Source organism: Gekko japonicus, unplaced genomic scaffold (genome assembly GCF_001447785.1).
Source record: "Gekko japonicus isolate JY-2015 unplaced genomic scaffold, Gekko_japonicus_V1.1 scaffold1760, whole genome shotgun sequence".
Taxonomy (NCBI): domain Eukaryota; kingdom Metazoa; phylum Chordata; class Lepidosauria; order Squamata; family Gekkonidae; genus Gekko; species Gekko japonicus.
In genome coordinates, this window is record NW_015163655.1 from 24,579 (window position 1) to 40,931 (window position 16,353).

The following is a 16,353-nucleotide window of genomic DNA, read 5'->3' on the forward strand; positions in this document are numbered from 1 at the left end:
TTTTGTTCTGCTGATCTCCTTCTGTTTAATCTTAGCATTATCTAAATTCATTTTCAGTGGACATAAAGTCGGAACAACTAATTGATGAACAGAGTGATCCTTAAAATATCTTTGAAAATTAATCCCAAACCTAGCATATTCAGAACAGTGTGCTAACAGACAGGTAGGAATATTACTAGAGTGAAATATCAATAGAAAACGTTCAAAACGTAATGGACCAGGGATTCGTTCAACCTTGATAAGATCAATAGAGGATCGTCTGGTTTTAAGAAAAAATGCTAGATGTTTCCTAGCATACCATCTAGTGGACCAGTTAATATATCTCCCTTGGTAGGGAAAAATGTTGGCAACCACACATTTTGGTTCGTAGATAAGAGAAGCACTCTCAGTCTTCTTATCGGCTGCAGATACAGGAGTTCTAGGACTTAAATTCAAATTTAAGACTCTCGCACAGTCATCTTCCTTTTGGCTTCTCAGGTTCTTTTGTTGATTAGAAAGTTTCTTTAAGGGAGAGTCATTCATTCCAGACCTTGAAAAGTAAGCTGTTATCTTGCCAAGCTTCTCGTAAATTAGATGTAGCGTCTTAGCTATTACGTTTGTTTGGGTTGCCAATAAACACAAATCTTCAGGCTTGCTAGGCTGACACACTGGAGATGGAGAGTGGTGATCATGAGTGCTATTGTTTAAAATCAGAGACTGTTCCAAAGAAAGGGTGGTGTCCTCCTCCTGGTGAGCAAGGCAGGCAAATCTATTAGGGTCAAAATAGTCCTCCAATCTTGTTTGTTTGCTCACTGGGATATCACATTCTTTCTCAAAGGGATAGGATCGTTTCTTTCCCATATCAAATCCTAATCCCAATATTTGCTTTCCAAATGAAAACTTTTGTGGACCTTTGCAAGTGTTTGCTGTGCTACGGTTTCACCGTCTGATAGACTTTTTGTTAATTTGGCCTTACAAAAAAAGGAAGAATCCATAGAATCCATAACCTAGCAAAGATCTTGTCTGTTGTAATAGTGAAGTGTGTCTTTGGTTTTCTAACTTGTACCATTCCAGGATGAGGCTGGTAATAACACCAGATGAAATACTCCCTCCATATTTAATAGATTACTTATATGATGTCATCACTATAACACATTGGTTTACATATTTCAGTAAGCAAAAAAAGGCAGGACCCTGCCCCAAATAGCTTAAAATCTAAAGCAAATAATGTGGAAGACAGCAGAGATAGGAGGATAGAGGTAATGTTCCACAGTTCGTGTATGCACCAGGAATGACTCCCTACCTGCCTTTAGTGTGTAGATGTAGCATGTGTGCTATAATCAATAGGATTTGCCATGCTGGTGTTTCTTTGTGTTGCTGCTGTGTTACAGACAGTTGCAGAGAGGTATGATTATTGTAGTCCTGCATCCTTTGGCAAGAACCCCTATAATAAAGTCTGCACATCATGTTTATCTGTCATGTAGAAACCAGTGTGTTCATCGTATAGACTGCAACAGACATAGCATACCATTGCATTGCCAAACTTGGTGTATAGCCAGGCTGCTGTTTAACCCTCTTCCTTGGAACTGTTGCTCCTATTCTAAGTGCTATAATATCACAAGTTTGCAGCTACTGCTGTAAACATGCAAAAGCCCTTCAGTGTTGCAGGAAACAATAGTCACCAGGGATGATGGTTTGAGGCGTCAAAATCTGCACCTTCCCATTCACACACTGTACAAACCTGTTTTGACTGACTGTATTCTTTCCCAGAAAGGTCACAGCAAAGCAGGGGGGAAAACAGGAGGTGCACAAATAGACGATATCATGTGGATGCTCTGAAAAAGATCATGGCAGTTTAGGAGCAAAACAGTACAAGCAGCCTTCCTGAATGAGTGGAATCTCCATGCAGAAATTGTGTAAGGGATCACATGGCCCGCAATTTCTTTTGTCCTCCTGAAAAGGGGTGTTGCCAACAGTATCTTTTGTACTCCAAGGCAGTAAAAGAGGTCCTTTGTCCAGTTCTGTACTCTACTGATTGATGGAAAGCCCCCTATAAAAACTCAGAATTAACAGGATGTCCATGTGGCCTGTTTTAAAAAATAAAGGTTTTTTCTTCTTGTGACTGTTAAAAGCCCATTAAAGATGTAAATTTTATATCTTACACTCTTGTACCTGCATTTTTGGATGTTTAAATTGTCACCTTGATCTTGGTGCTTAATGGAGTTTTTGGGACTGATTGTTGTTGGGTTAGCTGGTATATTAGTCCAGTAACCACTGACTATTTAGCAGAGTGTATAAAGCTTCTAGCCCGGGAGAGCATTCAACCAGAGTAACAAAGCTTAGAGTGCCACAAAGGTACACAGAGCCACGTTTTCAGTTTAACAGACAAATACTAGTCTCTTTATTCTAGAACTACAATCTGGATAGGAAACATGAGAGATAGGATAGTATTCTCTAACTAATGGTGGACTCAGATGGTGAGAGGCCATCTGAGTCATGGTACCAAGATGGGGACAGCATATCCTCCCTTTTGGTGCATGCAGGAGGAAGGAGAGAGAAGTTGGGGGGAGAGAAAGAATGGAAAGAAGGAAGTTGTTTCCTGAGATCTCCATTCTACATTTCAAAGGGATACTGACAGGAGAGTAAACGCAGGAAGGAAAAATCAATCTTTCTCTCTTACCACGAAATCTGGAGGTTGAGGCAGGGGGTGGCACCTTCACTTCTGATACTTGTGTGTTGACACAGACTCATTTGCTCCTCATTTCTTCCCATCCTAGCATTTCACTTTCTCATGTACCTATCCTTCCTTAGGGTTGCCAAAACCAGGTTGAGAAAGTCTTGGAGATTTTGGGATGAACCAGGGGAGGGGGGGACATCATCAGTGGAATATACTATACTGTGTCCACCTTCCAAAGCAGCCATTTTCTCCAGGGGAAGTTATCTCTTTAGTTTGAAGATGACTTCTACGTTTAGAAGAACTCCAGGTCATTCCTGGAGGCTGGCAACCAGTGTTCCCTCTAAGATGATTTCTTGTAAGGTAGCTCACAGTTTTTTAGCCTCTGCATCACACATTTTTGTCTTAGTTCAGGAAACATGGATCCAGAGCAAACTATGCCGTAGCCAAATCTCCTTCACAACTTTAATGCCAGTAGCTCACAAAGAAGACTTTTTGCTCACAAGACTCCACAGTTTAGAGAGAGCATTGCTGACAACCCTAATCTCGTCAACAAGCGCCACACATGCTCTCCGTGGGCTGCCTTCCTTTCCTGGTTGTATTCATAACCAGCATGCGCATTTTGTCTTAACGCACATAGGCAACGTTGGGCTCCTTAAAAAAAAAACTGCCTCGGGACGAGAAAGGATGGGGCAATGATTTTAAGTTTAAAACTGGCAGAAGCAAGAATCAAAATAAACGGAGCAGGTGAGAAGAACAACCCGCTTCAATCAGATCTTTTATAGAGGAGCAGAACCGATTACACTCCACCTAGGGGTAGGTATTCATTTGCTTCATCATTCTCGTTAATTGTCTCACTAACTGACAGGCTGTGGTCGTGTTCACGCCCACGTTTTGTGCACGACTCAGCTCGAGCAGCTGCGAAAACAAAACCCCGCAGTTTGCCCTCAAGGACGCACGATGGCGATAGTTCGGCCTCTCGCGAGAGTTGAAGTCTCAGGCGTACCGGCGGAAGCTGCTTCAACTTCTCTTTCCGGGCGGCTATTGTCGAGGTAGCAGCGGGTAAGAATGGGAAGAGAGGGGTGGGGGGTTTAATCTGGCGTCATCCGTTCGTCACCTGGTCAATACTCGGTTGTAGCTTGCCGGGCAGCCCAAAGGGGAACGGCCCGGGGGTGATGTCATCTTGGGGGGCGGGTTAACTGCGATAGTAGTTTTCTGTCGCTCTTTGTCTACACCAGACTCTTTCCTGGCTCAGGGACTCTGGGCCTACGGATACCTGGCAGGGATGTCCTTTATCTCATAATATTGGCTGAGGTGGAGGGGATTTTTTTTTTTTTTAAGGTTGTTGCTAGATTGAGTGAGAGTGCGAAAGTGGTATTGCCCGAGTACTTTCTCTCCATGCGTGCTAGGTGGCTTCTTAGTTCAGCTGTCGATAATTCGGTCCTGAGGTGGCCCTTCGTTCCTTGCATGCACTTTTCACTGTGGTTCCCTGTAGCATAAAGATGCCTCTCACGCCTGTGCTGATGTATTAACTTATTGTTTCGTTTTCTGCTTTTTCTGATTTTCATTTAGCCTTGGTATTGCTTCACTGTTTCGGCGTTTCGTTTGAATTGATTGCATTTCTGATCTCAGATTTGTTCCTGAGCCTGTTGGAAGGCAGATAATAGGGGTACAATGTATCAAAAGAAGAAAGGCCAGGATGGTGTTTACCTGTGAGATAAAATCAGAAAGCTGGCATGATAGGCTGCTGATAATTGTAGTGTATGGTGTTTATGCATGATTTTTAGACGTTGCTAGATTCTGATAAATACTCAGTTTATGTATATTTTGAGCATGTTCTTTAAGCTTCTAAAAATCTGTTCATAGTTAGCATGGGTGCTATATACCCATATTGAATTTAGATTTCTAATGCAGCCTATAATGAAGAACTTTGGGAAGTCTGGCCCTCATTATTGTGCAGAGAAACTTGCAAACTGAACATTTGTTAAAGCTTGGAAACTACAGGGCTTGGTGCTGTTTGTGTTGTGAAGGGGGATTCATTTACATGCTTATAGTTCCCTAATCCACCAGTCCTGCTCTTGTACACTCACAGGCCTCCGTGTCACTTGTCCATGTGCCTAATATTCACATATCTTTCTCTGAGCAGATTTTGGCTTAGTTTCAGAACTTGTGTGCAGGAGGTGGGCCTGATCTAGATTGTACTGACAAACAACAAGGCTAGTTGTTGTGTAGGGCAGCAGTTCTCAAACTTTACCATCCTAAGGATCTCCAACTTGGTTTTCCCTGAGCTCTCCATTGCTAACATAGGCATGTGTCACACACCCTTTTTTAAAAGTGTGTGTGGTTAGCCATGAATTCCTTGTGTTCTCTAAACAATATAATGAGAACCAGATCAGCTTTGCTTTAAAAGCACCTTTAAGGGGGGCAAATTGGTTTTTGGCTGTACATGTCTACAAATTCAGGTCTCAGTGCCTAGCTTATTCTGTAGCACCAGAATTCAAAATATCCTGATACAAATTCTAATTGATGTCACCCTTTGATAGAAAGGAATGTTACAGTGGAGAAAGGAAGTAGCTTGTTGGTTAAGAATCTCTAGCTAGTAATCAGATGAACAAGAGTGGGAAGAGGCCTGGAAAAGCTTTCAGAGCTCATAAAAATGGGAAAAGACCAGCTTCATACAAACCATGAATTTCTGATATTCAGTTGAAAACTTTGGTTGGCTGCTGTTGTCTGGGTATAAAAGCCGCAACTCTGTATGCAGTCCTTTGCATTGGATAATAGAGTGAAAAGTTGTTCGGTTTTATACTGGAACTAATTTTGAAGACTGCACTAAGACTATTTCCCTGGTGACACCCCATCAATCAGAGTTCCCAAAGTTGAGCTGCTGTTTCCCAGTTATCAGTTAGAATGTTTTCTGGCTAATATTCTGAGATAATCTGAAAGTTGGGTGACTGAGTGGTGGCAGCTTGATGAGCTCCTGTCCACATTCGTAGAAAACTGGGTAGGCTCTGTTTTCATCTTTGTCAGGGGGGTGAGCCCTAGACCTTTGGGAATACCCTGGAGAATTGTAGTGAATAGTTGCTAGTCTCTCTCCATGCCACCATATCACTGACAGATTGTAGCTGTTTGTTTCACTTGCTTTAAATATGAGATATTCTGGAAATTATTATCCTGGGGAGTGGTTTAGGTGCAAGTAATTGAGTGGATGTGTGCATGCAATGTATAATACCAGCCTAATTTATGTTTTGTCCTTTATCTTGCTGCAGTCAAAATGAAGTTCAATCCATTTGTGACCTCGGACCGCAGCAAGAACCGCAAACGGCACTTCAATGCACCGTCTCACATTCGTAGGAAGATCATGTCTTCTCCCCTTTCCAAGGAATTGAGGCAGAAATACAATGTTCGTTCTATGCCCATCCGAAAGGATGATGAAGTTCAGGTACTTGTTTTGATTATCATTTTATTCTGCTAAGAATTTATTTATTATATAGGTTATATTTATAGTCCTCTTTTTTCAGTGGGACTCAGTGTGGATTACACAGAGTAAGTCAATACAGTAAACAAGATGGGGCATCCAGGAAACAATGCAACAGGGTTTGGATTGCAGAAATCTGGGGACAGAGCTGGAACAAAACATAAGTATTAAAATACAGTGTATAAAAATAAGCAGAACTATAGAGTAGGATCTTACTTACAGCAACAGACATTATGAACTATACACAGTAATGTAGTCCACAGTCCCTAACCCTTCAGCCAAGCATATTTTTTAGCCATTTTGTTACAGTGCAGCCCTATTACCTATGTAAAAAAAAAGTCCTTTTGAATAATTCAGTTTTGCATAGTTTGTGGAAAGCCAAGAGAGAGTCTTCCCAACCTCATCAGCCAGGCCGTTCCATGAGGTGGGGGGTCACAGTGGGGAATGTGTGTGTACAGACAGTTTCTGGTTTTCCTCTTTTGCAGGCTAAAGGCCCTGCTCTGGTGGAGTATAGGGGAGAGGTGGTCCTGTAGACATGAGGGACTGAGGCCATGAAGAGCTTTCTTTGTGTTAGCCAACACCTTAAATTGAGCTCAGGAACTGATGAGCATTCAGTGGAAGTGGACTGCAGAACGGAAGTACTACGCATGCTCCATCTAGCTCCTACTAATAACCCAACTGTGACAATTTGCACCAGCTGGACTCTGAACTGAATTTGAGGGGAGACCAGTCTCTGTTACCATAGTGTAGAGCTGGGTGGCCAGAACAGTTAAGGGGCTATCTTCCAGGCTATATTAAGTTGGAAGAAAGAGGATTTTTTGTAGCTGCATTAACTTTTCCAGCAGTAATGTTGGATACAATATAAACCCAAGTTCTCAAGTCAGCAGTGAGTGCATTTTTTCATCTATTATGTAGATGCCTGCAAGATGAGTGGCTCATTTGGGTAATGCTCAATTCACATAAGTGGCAATCTTGGGTGACTACTTCGAACACAACCAGAAGTAACCTGTAAAACATCTGTTGGTTGAATTCTAGAAAGGTACCTATTTTAGTCTTATACAAAAACAAAATTTTGTAGCATTTTAGCCTATTAGTTGTGGTTTACTTTTGTGAATGCAAGTTCACCCTGGTCCATGAAGGTTTATGCCACCATAAATAAGTCCTCCTAGAATTCTGCATATAGTTTCTTAATGTGGTGCAGCATCCATCTTATTGAGTTAGCAGGTTCTTTATTGTTGGGTGAAGTGGGTTTTGCCGATTTCACTCGCCCCATCACACCTCTTATCTTCCATTATGTGTATCTGAAATCCGGTTAAGTATGTTGGGGTTGTGAAACATAAATAGCTTTACATTCTCCTTCCCCTTTGATTTTGTAGAGTCTATCCTCTTCTGTTCCAGGTTTGCGATGTCATAGTTTGTCGTAATGTCCACATTAATACTGATCTATGGTTAATGCAATCAGGAATTTCATTCAAGCACTGCTAAAGAGGAATTGTATGTCATCATTTGGGGCAGTATTTATTTGTGCTAACAACAGAAGATTTGATATGGCAAATTATTGCTTTCTAGGAGGGGGAGGCGGTTAAGAACATAAGAGAAGCCATGCTGAATCAGACCAGTGGCTCATCCAGTCCAACACTCTGTCACACAGTGGCCAAAACCCAGGTACCATCAGAAGGTCCACCAGCGGAGCCAGAACTCCAGAAGCCCTATCAGGATTGCCTCCTGAACACCAAGAATACTGAGCATTACTGCCCCAGACAGAGTGTTACATTTATACCTTGTGACTAATAGTCACTGATGGAGCTCTGCTCCATATATCCAGTCCCCTCTTGAAGCTGTCTATGCTTGTACCTGTCACCAGTGTTCCCTCTAAGCTGAGTTAGCGTGAGCTAGAACACAGTTTTTTCGCTTCCGGATCACACATTTTTGTCTTAGCCCAGGAAGGATGGCTCCAGAGCAAACTAATTTATACTAGCCAAACCGCTTACTCACAATGATAATGCCAGTAGCTCACAAGGTAGAATTTTTGTTCACAAGACTCCACAGCTTAGAAGGCGCATTGCCAGCCACTGCTTCTTGTGGCAGTAAATTCCGCGTGTTTAGGTGAAGAAGTACTTAGTTCTAACTGTTCTAAGCTTCCTGCTCATTAATTTCATTGAGTGTCCACAAGTTCTTGTATTGTGAGAAAGGGAGAAAAATACTTCTTTCTCTGCCTTCTTTATCCCATGCATAATTTTGTAAACCTCTATCATGTCACCCCTCAGTCGTCATTTCTCCAAGCTGAAGAGCCCTAACTTCTTTAATCTTTCTTCATAGGTAAGGTGTTCCATCCCCTTAATCATTTTAGTTGCCCTTTTCTGCACTTTTTCCAATGCTATAATATCTTTTTGGGGGTGCAGTGACCAGAACTGTACACGGTATTCCAAATGATGCCGCACCATAGATTTATACAGGGGCATTGTGATACTGGATTATTTGTTTTCAGGTCCCTTCCTAATAATCCCCAGCATAGCATTTGCCTTTTTTATTGCTGTCACACACTGAGTTGACATTTTCCGTGAGTTATCTTCTACCACGACTTTAAGATCTCTCTCCTGGGCAGTTACTGCCAATTCAAACTCCATCAACGTATATTTATGCTTAGGATTTTTGGCTCCAGTGTGCATTACTTTGCACTTACCCATGCTGAACCTCATTTGCCAAGTTGACACCCACTTGCCTAGCCTCAACAGATCCTTTTGGAGCGCCTCACAGTCCTCTCTGGTTCTCACCGCCCTATACAACTTAGTGTCATCCACAAACTTAGCCACTTCACTGCTTATTCCCAACTCCAAATCATTAATGAACAAGTTTAAAAGCACTAGACCTAGAACTGAGCCCTGTGGTACCCTACTGTTTACAACCTTCCACTGTGTAAACTGTCAATTTATACTCACACTCTGTTTCCTGTTAATTAACCAGTTTTTAATCCACAAGAGGACTTGTCCTCTTATACCTTGACTGCTGAGTTTACTCAGGAGCCTTTGATGTGGGACTTTATCAAAAGCTTTCTGGAAGTATACATAAACAGCATCTATTGGGTCACCCTTGTCCACAGATTTGTTCACCCCCTCAAAGAACTAACAGGTTAGTGAGACAAGATCTTCCCTTACAGAATCCATGCCTTCTAATTCTGCACCTTCTAATTCTGTCTTTTAAAGATGGAAGTTACTTTAGCTACCTTCCAGTCCTCAGGAATGGGGGCAGATTTGAATGATCGCATATTTTTGTCAGGAGATCTACATGTTCACGTCTGAGTTCTTTCAGAGTTGTTTGGTGTTTTAAAATCATCTTCTAACCTTTGATATAGTGGGCAATAACAAACTCCCAGAGTTAAGCTTCTTTCTGTGCACACTGTTTCCACCCTTAGCATTTCTGTAAGCAAATCTATTTCTCTTACGTTCTCAATTTTACTGGACTGTATACCTTCTCTGACATACAGAGCCACTGTATTCTCTGACACTAAGCACTTCCCCCATTTTACCTTGGACACTTCTGGCATTTGTATATAGACATCTAGAATTTTCCAGACAAGTTAGGCCTGCAACCTTCCTCCTGTTGCCTCTAGATCTTGTAAGGCAGTCAGTATTGTTTGTCGCCCTCTCAGTAGCCAGTCCTAATCCATTTCCCTCTAGAACAGTAACAGCTATCTCTTAGAGGTGATGTGAGCCATCCCGAATGAGGGACATTAGGCTTTCCCCAAGTATTTAGCTTAAAAACTGCTCTGTCACCTTTTTGATTTTAAGCACCAGCAGCCTGGTTCCTTCTTGGGACAAGTGGAGGCCGTCTGTTTTGTACAGGTTCTGCTTGTTCCAAAAAGCATCCCAGTGCCTAACACACCTAAACCTTTCCTCCCTACACCATTGTCTCATCCACACATTGAGACTTTTAATTTATGCCTGTTTAGCTGGCCCTCTGCATGGAACAGGCAGCACTTCTGAGAAGGCTACCTTGGAAGTCCTAGCCTTGAGTCTCCTGCCTTGCAGCCTAAGTTTTTCCTCCGGGACCACATAACTACACTTCCCCACGTTGTTGGTGCCAACATGTACCACGACCACTGATTCCTCCCCAGCACTGTGTACCAGCCTATCTAGACCACATGTAATGTCTGCTTCCTTCACACCAGGCAGGCAAGTCACCATGCAGTCAGTATGGAGGCTCGCAACCCCTCTATCTACATGCCTAACGACTGAATCACCAACCAACAAGAACTCCCCTCCCTGCCCTGGGATTGTTCCTTCGTATGAAAGGATACCTATTCACCAACTGTAGAAAGGGTATTTTCTGAGGGAGTATTCCCCCTTTCTTCAACACACTGTCCTGTTGGTACACAAGATCAAAGAAAAGAATAGAGTACCTGAACCAGGGGCACATCCCTGATCTCAAAGCCAGTCTGGGAGACTGGATATGTAATGTTTGAATTTCACTTAGCAGAGAATGTAGTTACTTGTAGTGTTACAGCATAGAAAAAGCACAGCATGGATATCATTTTCTGGACTGGCTCCCTCTCTGTCCTTGAGAGAGGTCAACCATTGTAATTCTTTTTCTTTTTGTAATGAATGGAGATGAAGGGAAACTCAGGCGAGTGGATCAGGGGTTTGCAACCATCCTTAAAACTTTATTTTTTATGGTTGACTTCTTGTGACTGCCCACAAATTGGTGATACTTTCATGTATAACATTCTTGTGTGGACCTCACCAAATAATCTTCACATTAATGATGTACTGTATGTGTACTCAAGAAAAGCTGCTTGTTGATATGTTGTTTGAATCAATGTGTAAATCAAGTTTTTCCCAATCTAGTGTATTCTAGGAGCTATACGCATATTTTTTGCAGCATCATACGTTTTACTTACACTGCTTAGTGTTACATTTTCTGTTGTGTGGCATTCTCTTACATGGCATTCATTCCTCGCCACGTCTCTACTGGTCTGGAAATGATAGTATTAAATGTAACATCTGAGAATGCTGGATGTTTGTTTCGTGTATTCCTAGGTCGTCCGGGGCCATTATAAAGGGCAGCAGATCGGCAAGGTGGTCCAGGTCTATAGAAAGAAGTATGTCATCTACATTGAGCGTGTACAGCGTGAGAAGGCCAATGGCACAACTGTACATGTGGGCATCCATCCTAGCAAGGTAATACTTACTGCAAAACTGATCTGTTTCCTGGAGGCACTCTTAATTACCTGAGAGGCTAGCCCAATATCATCACATCTTGGAAGCTAAGCAGAATCAGCCCTGGTTAGTATTTGAATGTGAGACCACCAAGGAATACCAGGGTTGCAATGCAGAGGCAGGCAATGGCAAACCACCTGTGAATGTCTCTTGCCTTGAAAATGCTATGAGTTAGCTGTGACTTGATGGTACTTTTCACCACCAACAGTGGAGTGAAATCCTGATATCTGTGGAAACTTAACTACACACATGAAACTGCCTTATTCTGAGTCAGGCCATTGATTTATTAAGGTCAGTGTTGTCCACTCAGACTTTCAGTGGCTCTCCTGGGATCTCAGGCAGAGATCTTCCACATTATTACCAATGCTCCCTCTAAGCTGTGGAGTCTTGTGAGCAAAAGTTCTACTTTGTGAACTACTGGCATTAACGTGAGTGAGCAATTTGGCTACTACATAAATTAGTTTGCTCTGGAGCCATCCATCCTGAGCTAAGACAAAATATTTTTTTTCCCTGAAGAACATAGATTAACACAGGGGTAGCAATGGCTGTTTGGTATGCATGGAGCCACTTGAGATGTAGAGGAAATAGACTTCATTAGTTGTAGATTTTCCGGGCTGTATGGCCGTGGTCTTGGCATTGTAGGACCTGATGTTTCATCAGCAGCTGTGACTGGCATCCTCAGAGGCATAACACAGAAAGATGGAGTACTCTCTGTGTCAAGGTGAGAAGAAAAATGGTAGGCAGGTGTCCGATCCCCACAACTTACAATTAATACACGTTTGTAGCAAAGTAGTATTTTATTGAAGCCATGATGGAACAGGAACACGTTCACTGTTTAGAATAGCTAAGAAGGGTCAAAGCATGGGATAGTAAAGCAAATTCAAACCACCAATAACCAATGGACATGGTTCCCGCTCGCGCGGGTCGATTCTCAGATTTGCGCTTTTAGTCTGAGAAGCAACGGTTTCCTAAAAGATAAACAATTAAGTCTTCTCACAGTCTAGCTCATTATAGATTACGTGAAGCCATCTCCTCTCCGCACCTGTGACCTTGCAGATAAGCATGTTTCAAAGCAGAACTAGCGTTTACAGAAAGGAATGCATAAGGCAAGCAAATGTGCACTTCATTATACCAGTAAGCATGCGCAATAGGGTTTCACTAAGGAACTCTAAGGAGGGGGAGGGAAACCCTAAACATGGATGGTGTTAGGCATCACACAGAGTTCTTTGGCAGCTCGCTGACAGTAGGTAATTTATATCTACTCAGGAAGGTGGGGTAGGACTGAGTCATTATCTTGTAGGAGTTCCCCAGGCTGTGACATGCTAATGGAGGAGCTTTCCTGAGGAGGTTCTTTTGCATACGGATTGGCTCTTGAAATTCTAATCTTATCTGCAGTGTTATTGTAAGATGTAGAGCATTTTGTGTTTTTCAGGACAGGAAACCGTGCCTTGTTTATTTTTAAACTCTGGCTTCTCTGTGTAATCTGCCGTGGTAATTGGATGTATTGTCCAGCCTTTCAGTGTCTTGGAATAATTCTGAGTCAAGAACAAATAGGTTTTTGTAAAGGGGAATCTACCCTAAATCACTGTGTGAATCTTATGCACCTAGTTAATAAGTTTAAGAGGCAAAAAGGCACCAAAGTATATGCAGCCTTTCTGGATCTAAAAGGTGCTTTTGATTCAATCATAAGAGAACGTCTATGGGAGAAACTTAAGTTGATGGGGATGTAACTGAGGCTTTTATATTTAATAATGAAGTTTTATCATAAGACAACCTGCCAAGTTAGACTTGACTTAATGTTGGTGACCTGACAAAATTCCAATTAATACAGGAGTCAAACAGGGCTGCCTTCTAGCGCCTTTTTTATTGAACCTAATTATAAATGATTTGGCACCTACCTTAGATCCGATCCATGGGCACAGATGTAAAATTTCCGGAAATTTTGAAGCTCGGAAAAAACCCCGTTTTTGGGGGGGGGGGAACGGAAATTTTCGGAAAAATTGAAAAAAATGCTACATTAGCATTTATTTTGTCTTTTTTAGATTGAAAGTCATTCTGTTACTTTAGGAACATAAAATATGACTATGGGCATTTTTACTTGGCATGAAATTATCACAACTAGCATATTAAAAATATAGTGTATCCAAACAATTATTACAAACAGAATACCCACCCACATGCAAAAACAAAACTGAAACTGTTTTCTTTTCTTCTGACAATCTCACCTCCTAAAGGAAGAAATGCATCTTGTTCTTGCATTGGAGAGTTCAGTTTGTAACCTAGGACTTGCTTGCCGTCAGTGCACAGAAATTAGATCAATCTGATACCGTATATATATATATTAGAAATGATTTGGAAAATATTTGAACACCTTTTTCTTAATTTTTTCGGTTATTTTCCAGGCCTTCACATCTTTAGGCACAGTCCTAAACTTGGCTCGATCCATACCCCTTCTTTATGCTGATGACGCAGTGCTGTTGTCCCTAACTCGTATAGGGCTGAAACGCCTTTTGAAGAGCTTTTCAGACTATTGTGAAAAGAATAGGCTAGTTCTGAATTTTGAAAAATCCAAAATTATGATCTTCAGTAAGAGTTGGAAGTCGTCCAGATGGAATATTGGAGGCCATTTTATTGAACAAGTCAAAAGCTTTAAGTACTTGGGTATCCACTTTTACTATAACATCAGATGGGTCTATCATAAAGAGAGAGCAATTGAGGCAGTGAACATCGCTGTGGCTATTACACGTTTCCATTATACCAGGGGCAACCAGTATGTGCCGGCAGCCCTGCCAAATTAACTGCTTAATTATTCTACGGTGTACCAATCTGAATTGAAGCCTTAAAAGGGGAGTTGGAAAGAATACAGATTTTTGCAGAAAATTCTTGGACTTCCCTTGTGTGTTCCTTACGCAGCTTTATGCTTAGAAACAAATCAGGCTTCTATCGACCACAGCATGACTGATAACTCAGTTTTGGCTTAAACTTCACTTTCATGCTAAAGCTAAAAGTATTATTACTCATATGTTAACTGAGTCCCATCTCTCTCCATGGCTTAGATATGTAGAGGAGAAACTCTCTACAACAGGAGGAGGAGGAGGAGATTGGATTTATACCCCGCCCTTCACTTGGAGTCTCAGAGCGGCTTACAAACTCCTTTCCCTTCCCCTCCCCACAACAGACACCCTGTGAGGTGGGTGGGGCTGAGAGAACTCTTACACAAACTGCTCTTTCGGGAACAGCTGTCCCAGAGCTTGTGACTGACCCAAGGTCACATCAGCAGGTGCAAGTGGAGGAGTGGGGAATCAAACCGGGTTCTCCCAGATTAGAGTCCGCACACTTAACCACTGCACCAAACTGGCGTATCCCCAGATTATTTAGCCCTCTTTTCAGATAAGCAAGCCTATGCTATTATTAAACAAAGATTTCTTGATATTGAAATGCAAGACGTTTGGGAACGTGCAGCCAGCAGATGCTCCCCAAGTAGGTTGGGGACCTTTGACACGGGCTCTTTTGCAAAATATCTGTTATGTTTAACAGCCCCACATCATCGCAGAGCTAAAGAATTGGCATTCTGATTACTCAGTTATTCACTTTCTTCTGTTTAATTGTGAAATAACAGAGGCTGTTGCAGAATTTTTACATTATGTAGTCAGAAAATGAGGTTTGAATAGCCAAGTGTGACTGATGTATCTTAGTATTTTGCTGTATTCCCATAATGTTTTGTGTTTTCAATGCCAATAAAGGTTTGTGTGTGTGAGTTTCACATACCTTACCTTTTACTCCTTACAGCAGCCAGGTAAGGTAGGCCAGTGTTGTTACTACCATATGGTAGCTTAGGAACCATGTCTGAGAGACAGTTCCTTGCCACAGAGTTTCATGACACAAGTGATACTTGAAATGGGAACCCCTTGGATCACAGCTGACTCTCTTAGCTACTATTCTGTTGGTGTTTGGAGGTATCTGATGAAGTGAGCATTGACTCTAAAAAGCTTATACCCTGGAAAATGTTGTTGGTCTTTAAGTTACTACTGATCTCTGATTTAGAAGTTAGTGCCCTCTGTTGCTGTGCTGGCATTTTTCAGGAGGCCCGTTGAAAGTTAATAGGCAGTCTTCAAAACGTTTTCTTAGAAAACATGTAGAGAATATGACCATTATTGGATTGCTTGGAAGGTAATGATGGATGAATTTGAAAGATTTCTGTATTTTATATTGTTCATGAATCCAGTGCTTGCATTAGTCAGGCACGGTACTGCAGTTCATTCTTAGTTGCTTGATTACCCTAATCAAAATAGACATAGAAATAAGCTTTTGATGTATGTGATGCAGTAAAGCTGATCTCTGGGGATTTTAAACTTTATAGGCTGCCTTTCTACCGAGACTTAAGGCAGAATACAAAATCGATATTAATGCATAGATTTTTGTCTCCATAGGTGGTCATCACAAGACTAAAGCTGGATAAGGATCGTAAAAAGATCTTGGAACGTAAAGCAAAGTCTCGCCAAGTTGGAAAGGAGAAGGGAAAATACAAGGAGGAAACAATTGAAAAGATGCAAGAATAAAATAGACTCCTTGTTGATTTTCATTAAAATTCCACTGAAATGAAATCTGTGTATTCCAAATTTTTGCTGTCTTATCAGCAACCAGCAAAATGAATTGAGATTAAAAATTGGGCTTCACAAAAATCTGAAGAAAATGTTCTATCTCTGTGCCAGCAGAAGGTAGGTAGAGACTGCTGGATCTCCTGTGGTAGGAAATTCCAGAGAGGGGAAGCCACCACAAGAAAATCTCTGTGCCCTACTTGATCTTACTTCAGTAAGTGGACACCTTCACTGAGGAGGATGCTGGACAGAAAGCTACACCTCAGTCACTCTTCTTCAGGGAGAGCATCCAAGATCTACATCTGATAAGAGTGAGAGTAAACAAAAAGTTAAAATCTGTACAAATTACCAGGTCTGGACACAATAATAAACTCAAATGGAAAGTTGATCTTAAAATACGGTCTCCAAATT

At 41.6% G+C, this 16,353-nt stretch overlaps 1 protein-coding gene across 1 annotated transcript; it reads left to right on the top strand.

The window, feature by feature from the left end:
* Positions 1–3,623: 3,623 nt before the first annotated feature.
* On the top strand, positions 3,624–15,948 carry RPL26L1 (ribosomal protein L26 like 1). Its single transcript, XM_015407700.1, has 4 exons — positions 3,624–3,715; positions 5,920–6,092; positions 11,165–11,305; positions 15,775–15,948. The coding sequence occupies exons 2-4, from the start codon at positions 5,925–5,927 to the stop codon at positions 15,901–15,903; spliced, it is 438 nt and encodes a 145-aa protein (XP_015263186.1). The 5' UTR covers positions 3,624–3,715; positions 5,920–5,924; the 3' UTR covers positions 15,904–15,948.
* Positions 15,949–16,353: the final 405 nt, after the last annotated feature.

Excerpts from the sequence above, each read along its gene's own strand:
- RPL26L1 (XM_015407700.1), top strand. The coding sequence starts at position 5,925 with ATGAAGTTCAATCCATTTGTGACCTCGGACCGCAGCAAGAACCGCAAA. Across the intron at positions 6,093-11,164 it reads GAAAGGATGATGAAGTTCAG|GTCGTCCGGGGCCATTATAA; the intron begins GTACTTGTTTTG and ends GTGTATTCCTAG. Across the intron at positions 11,306-15,774 it reads TGGGCATCCATCCTAGCAAG|GTGGTCATCACAAGACTAAA; the intron begins GTAATACTTACT and ends TTGTCTCCATAG.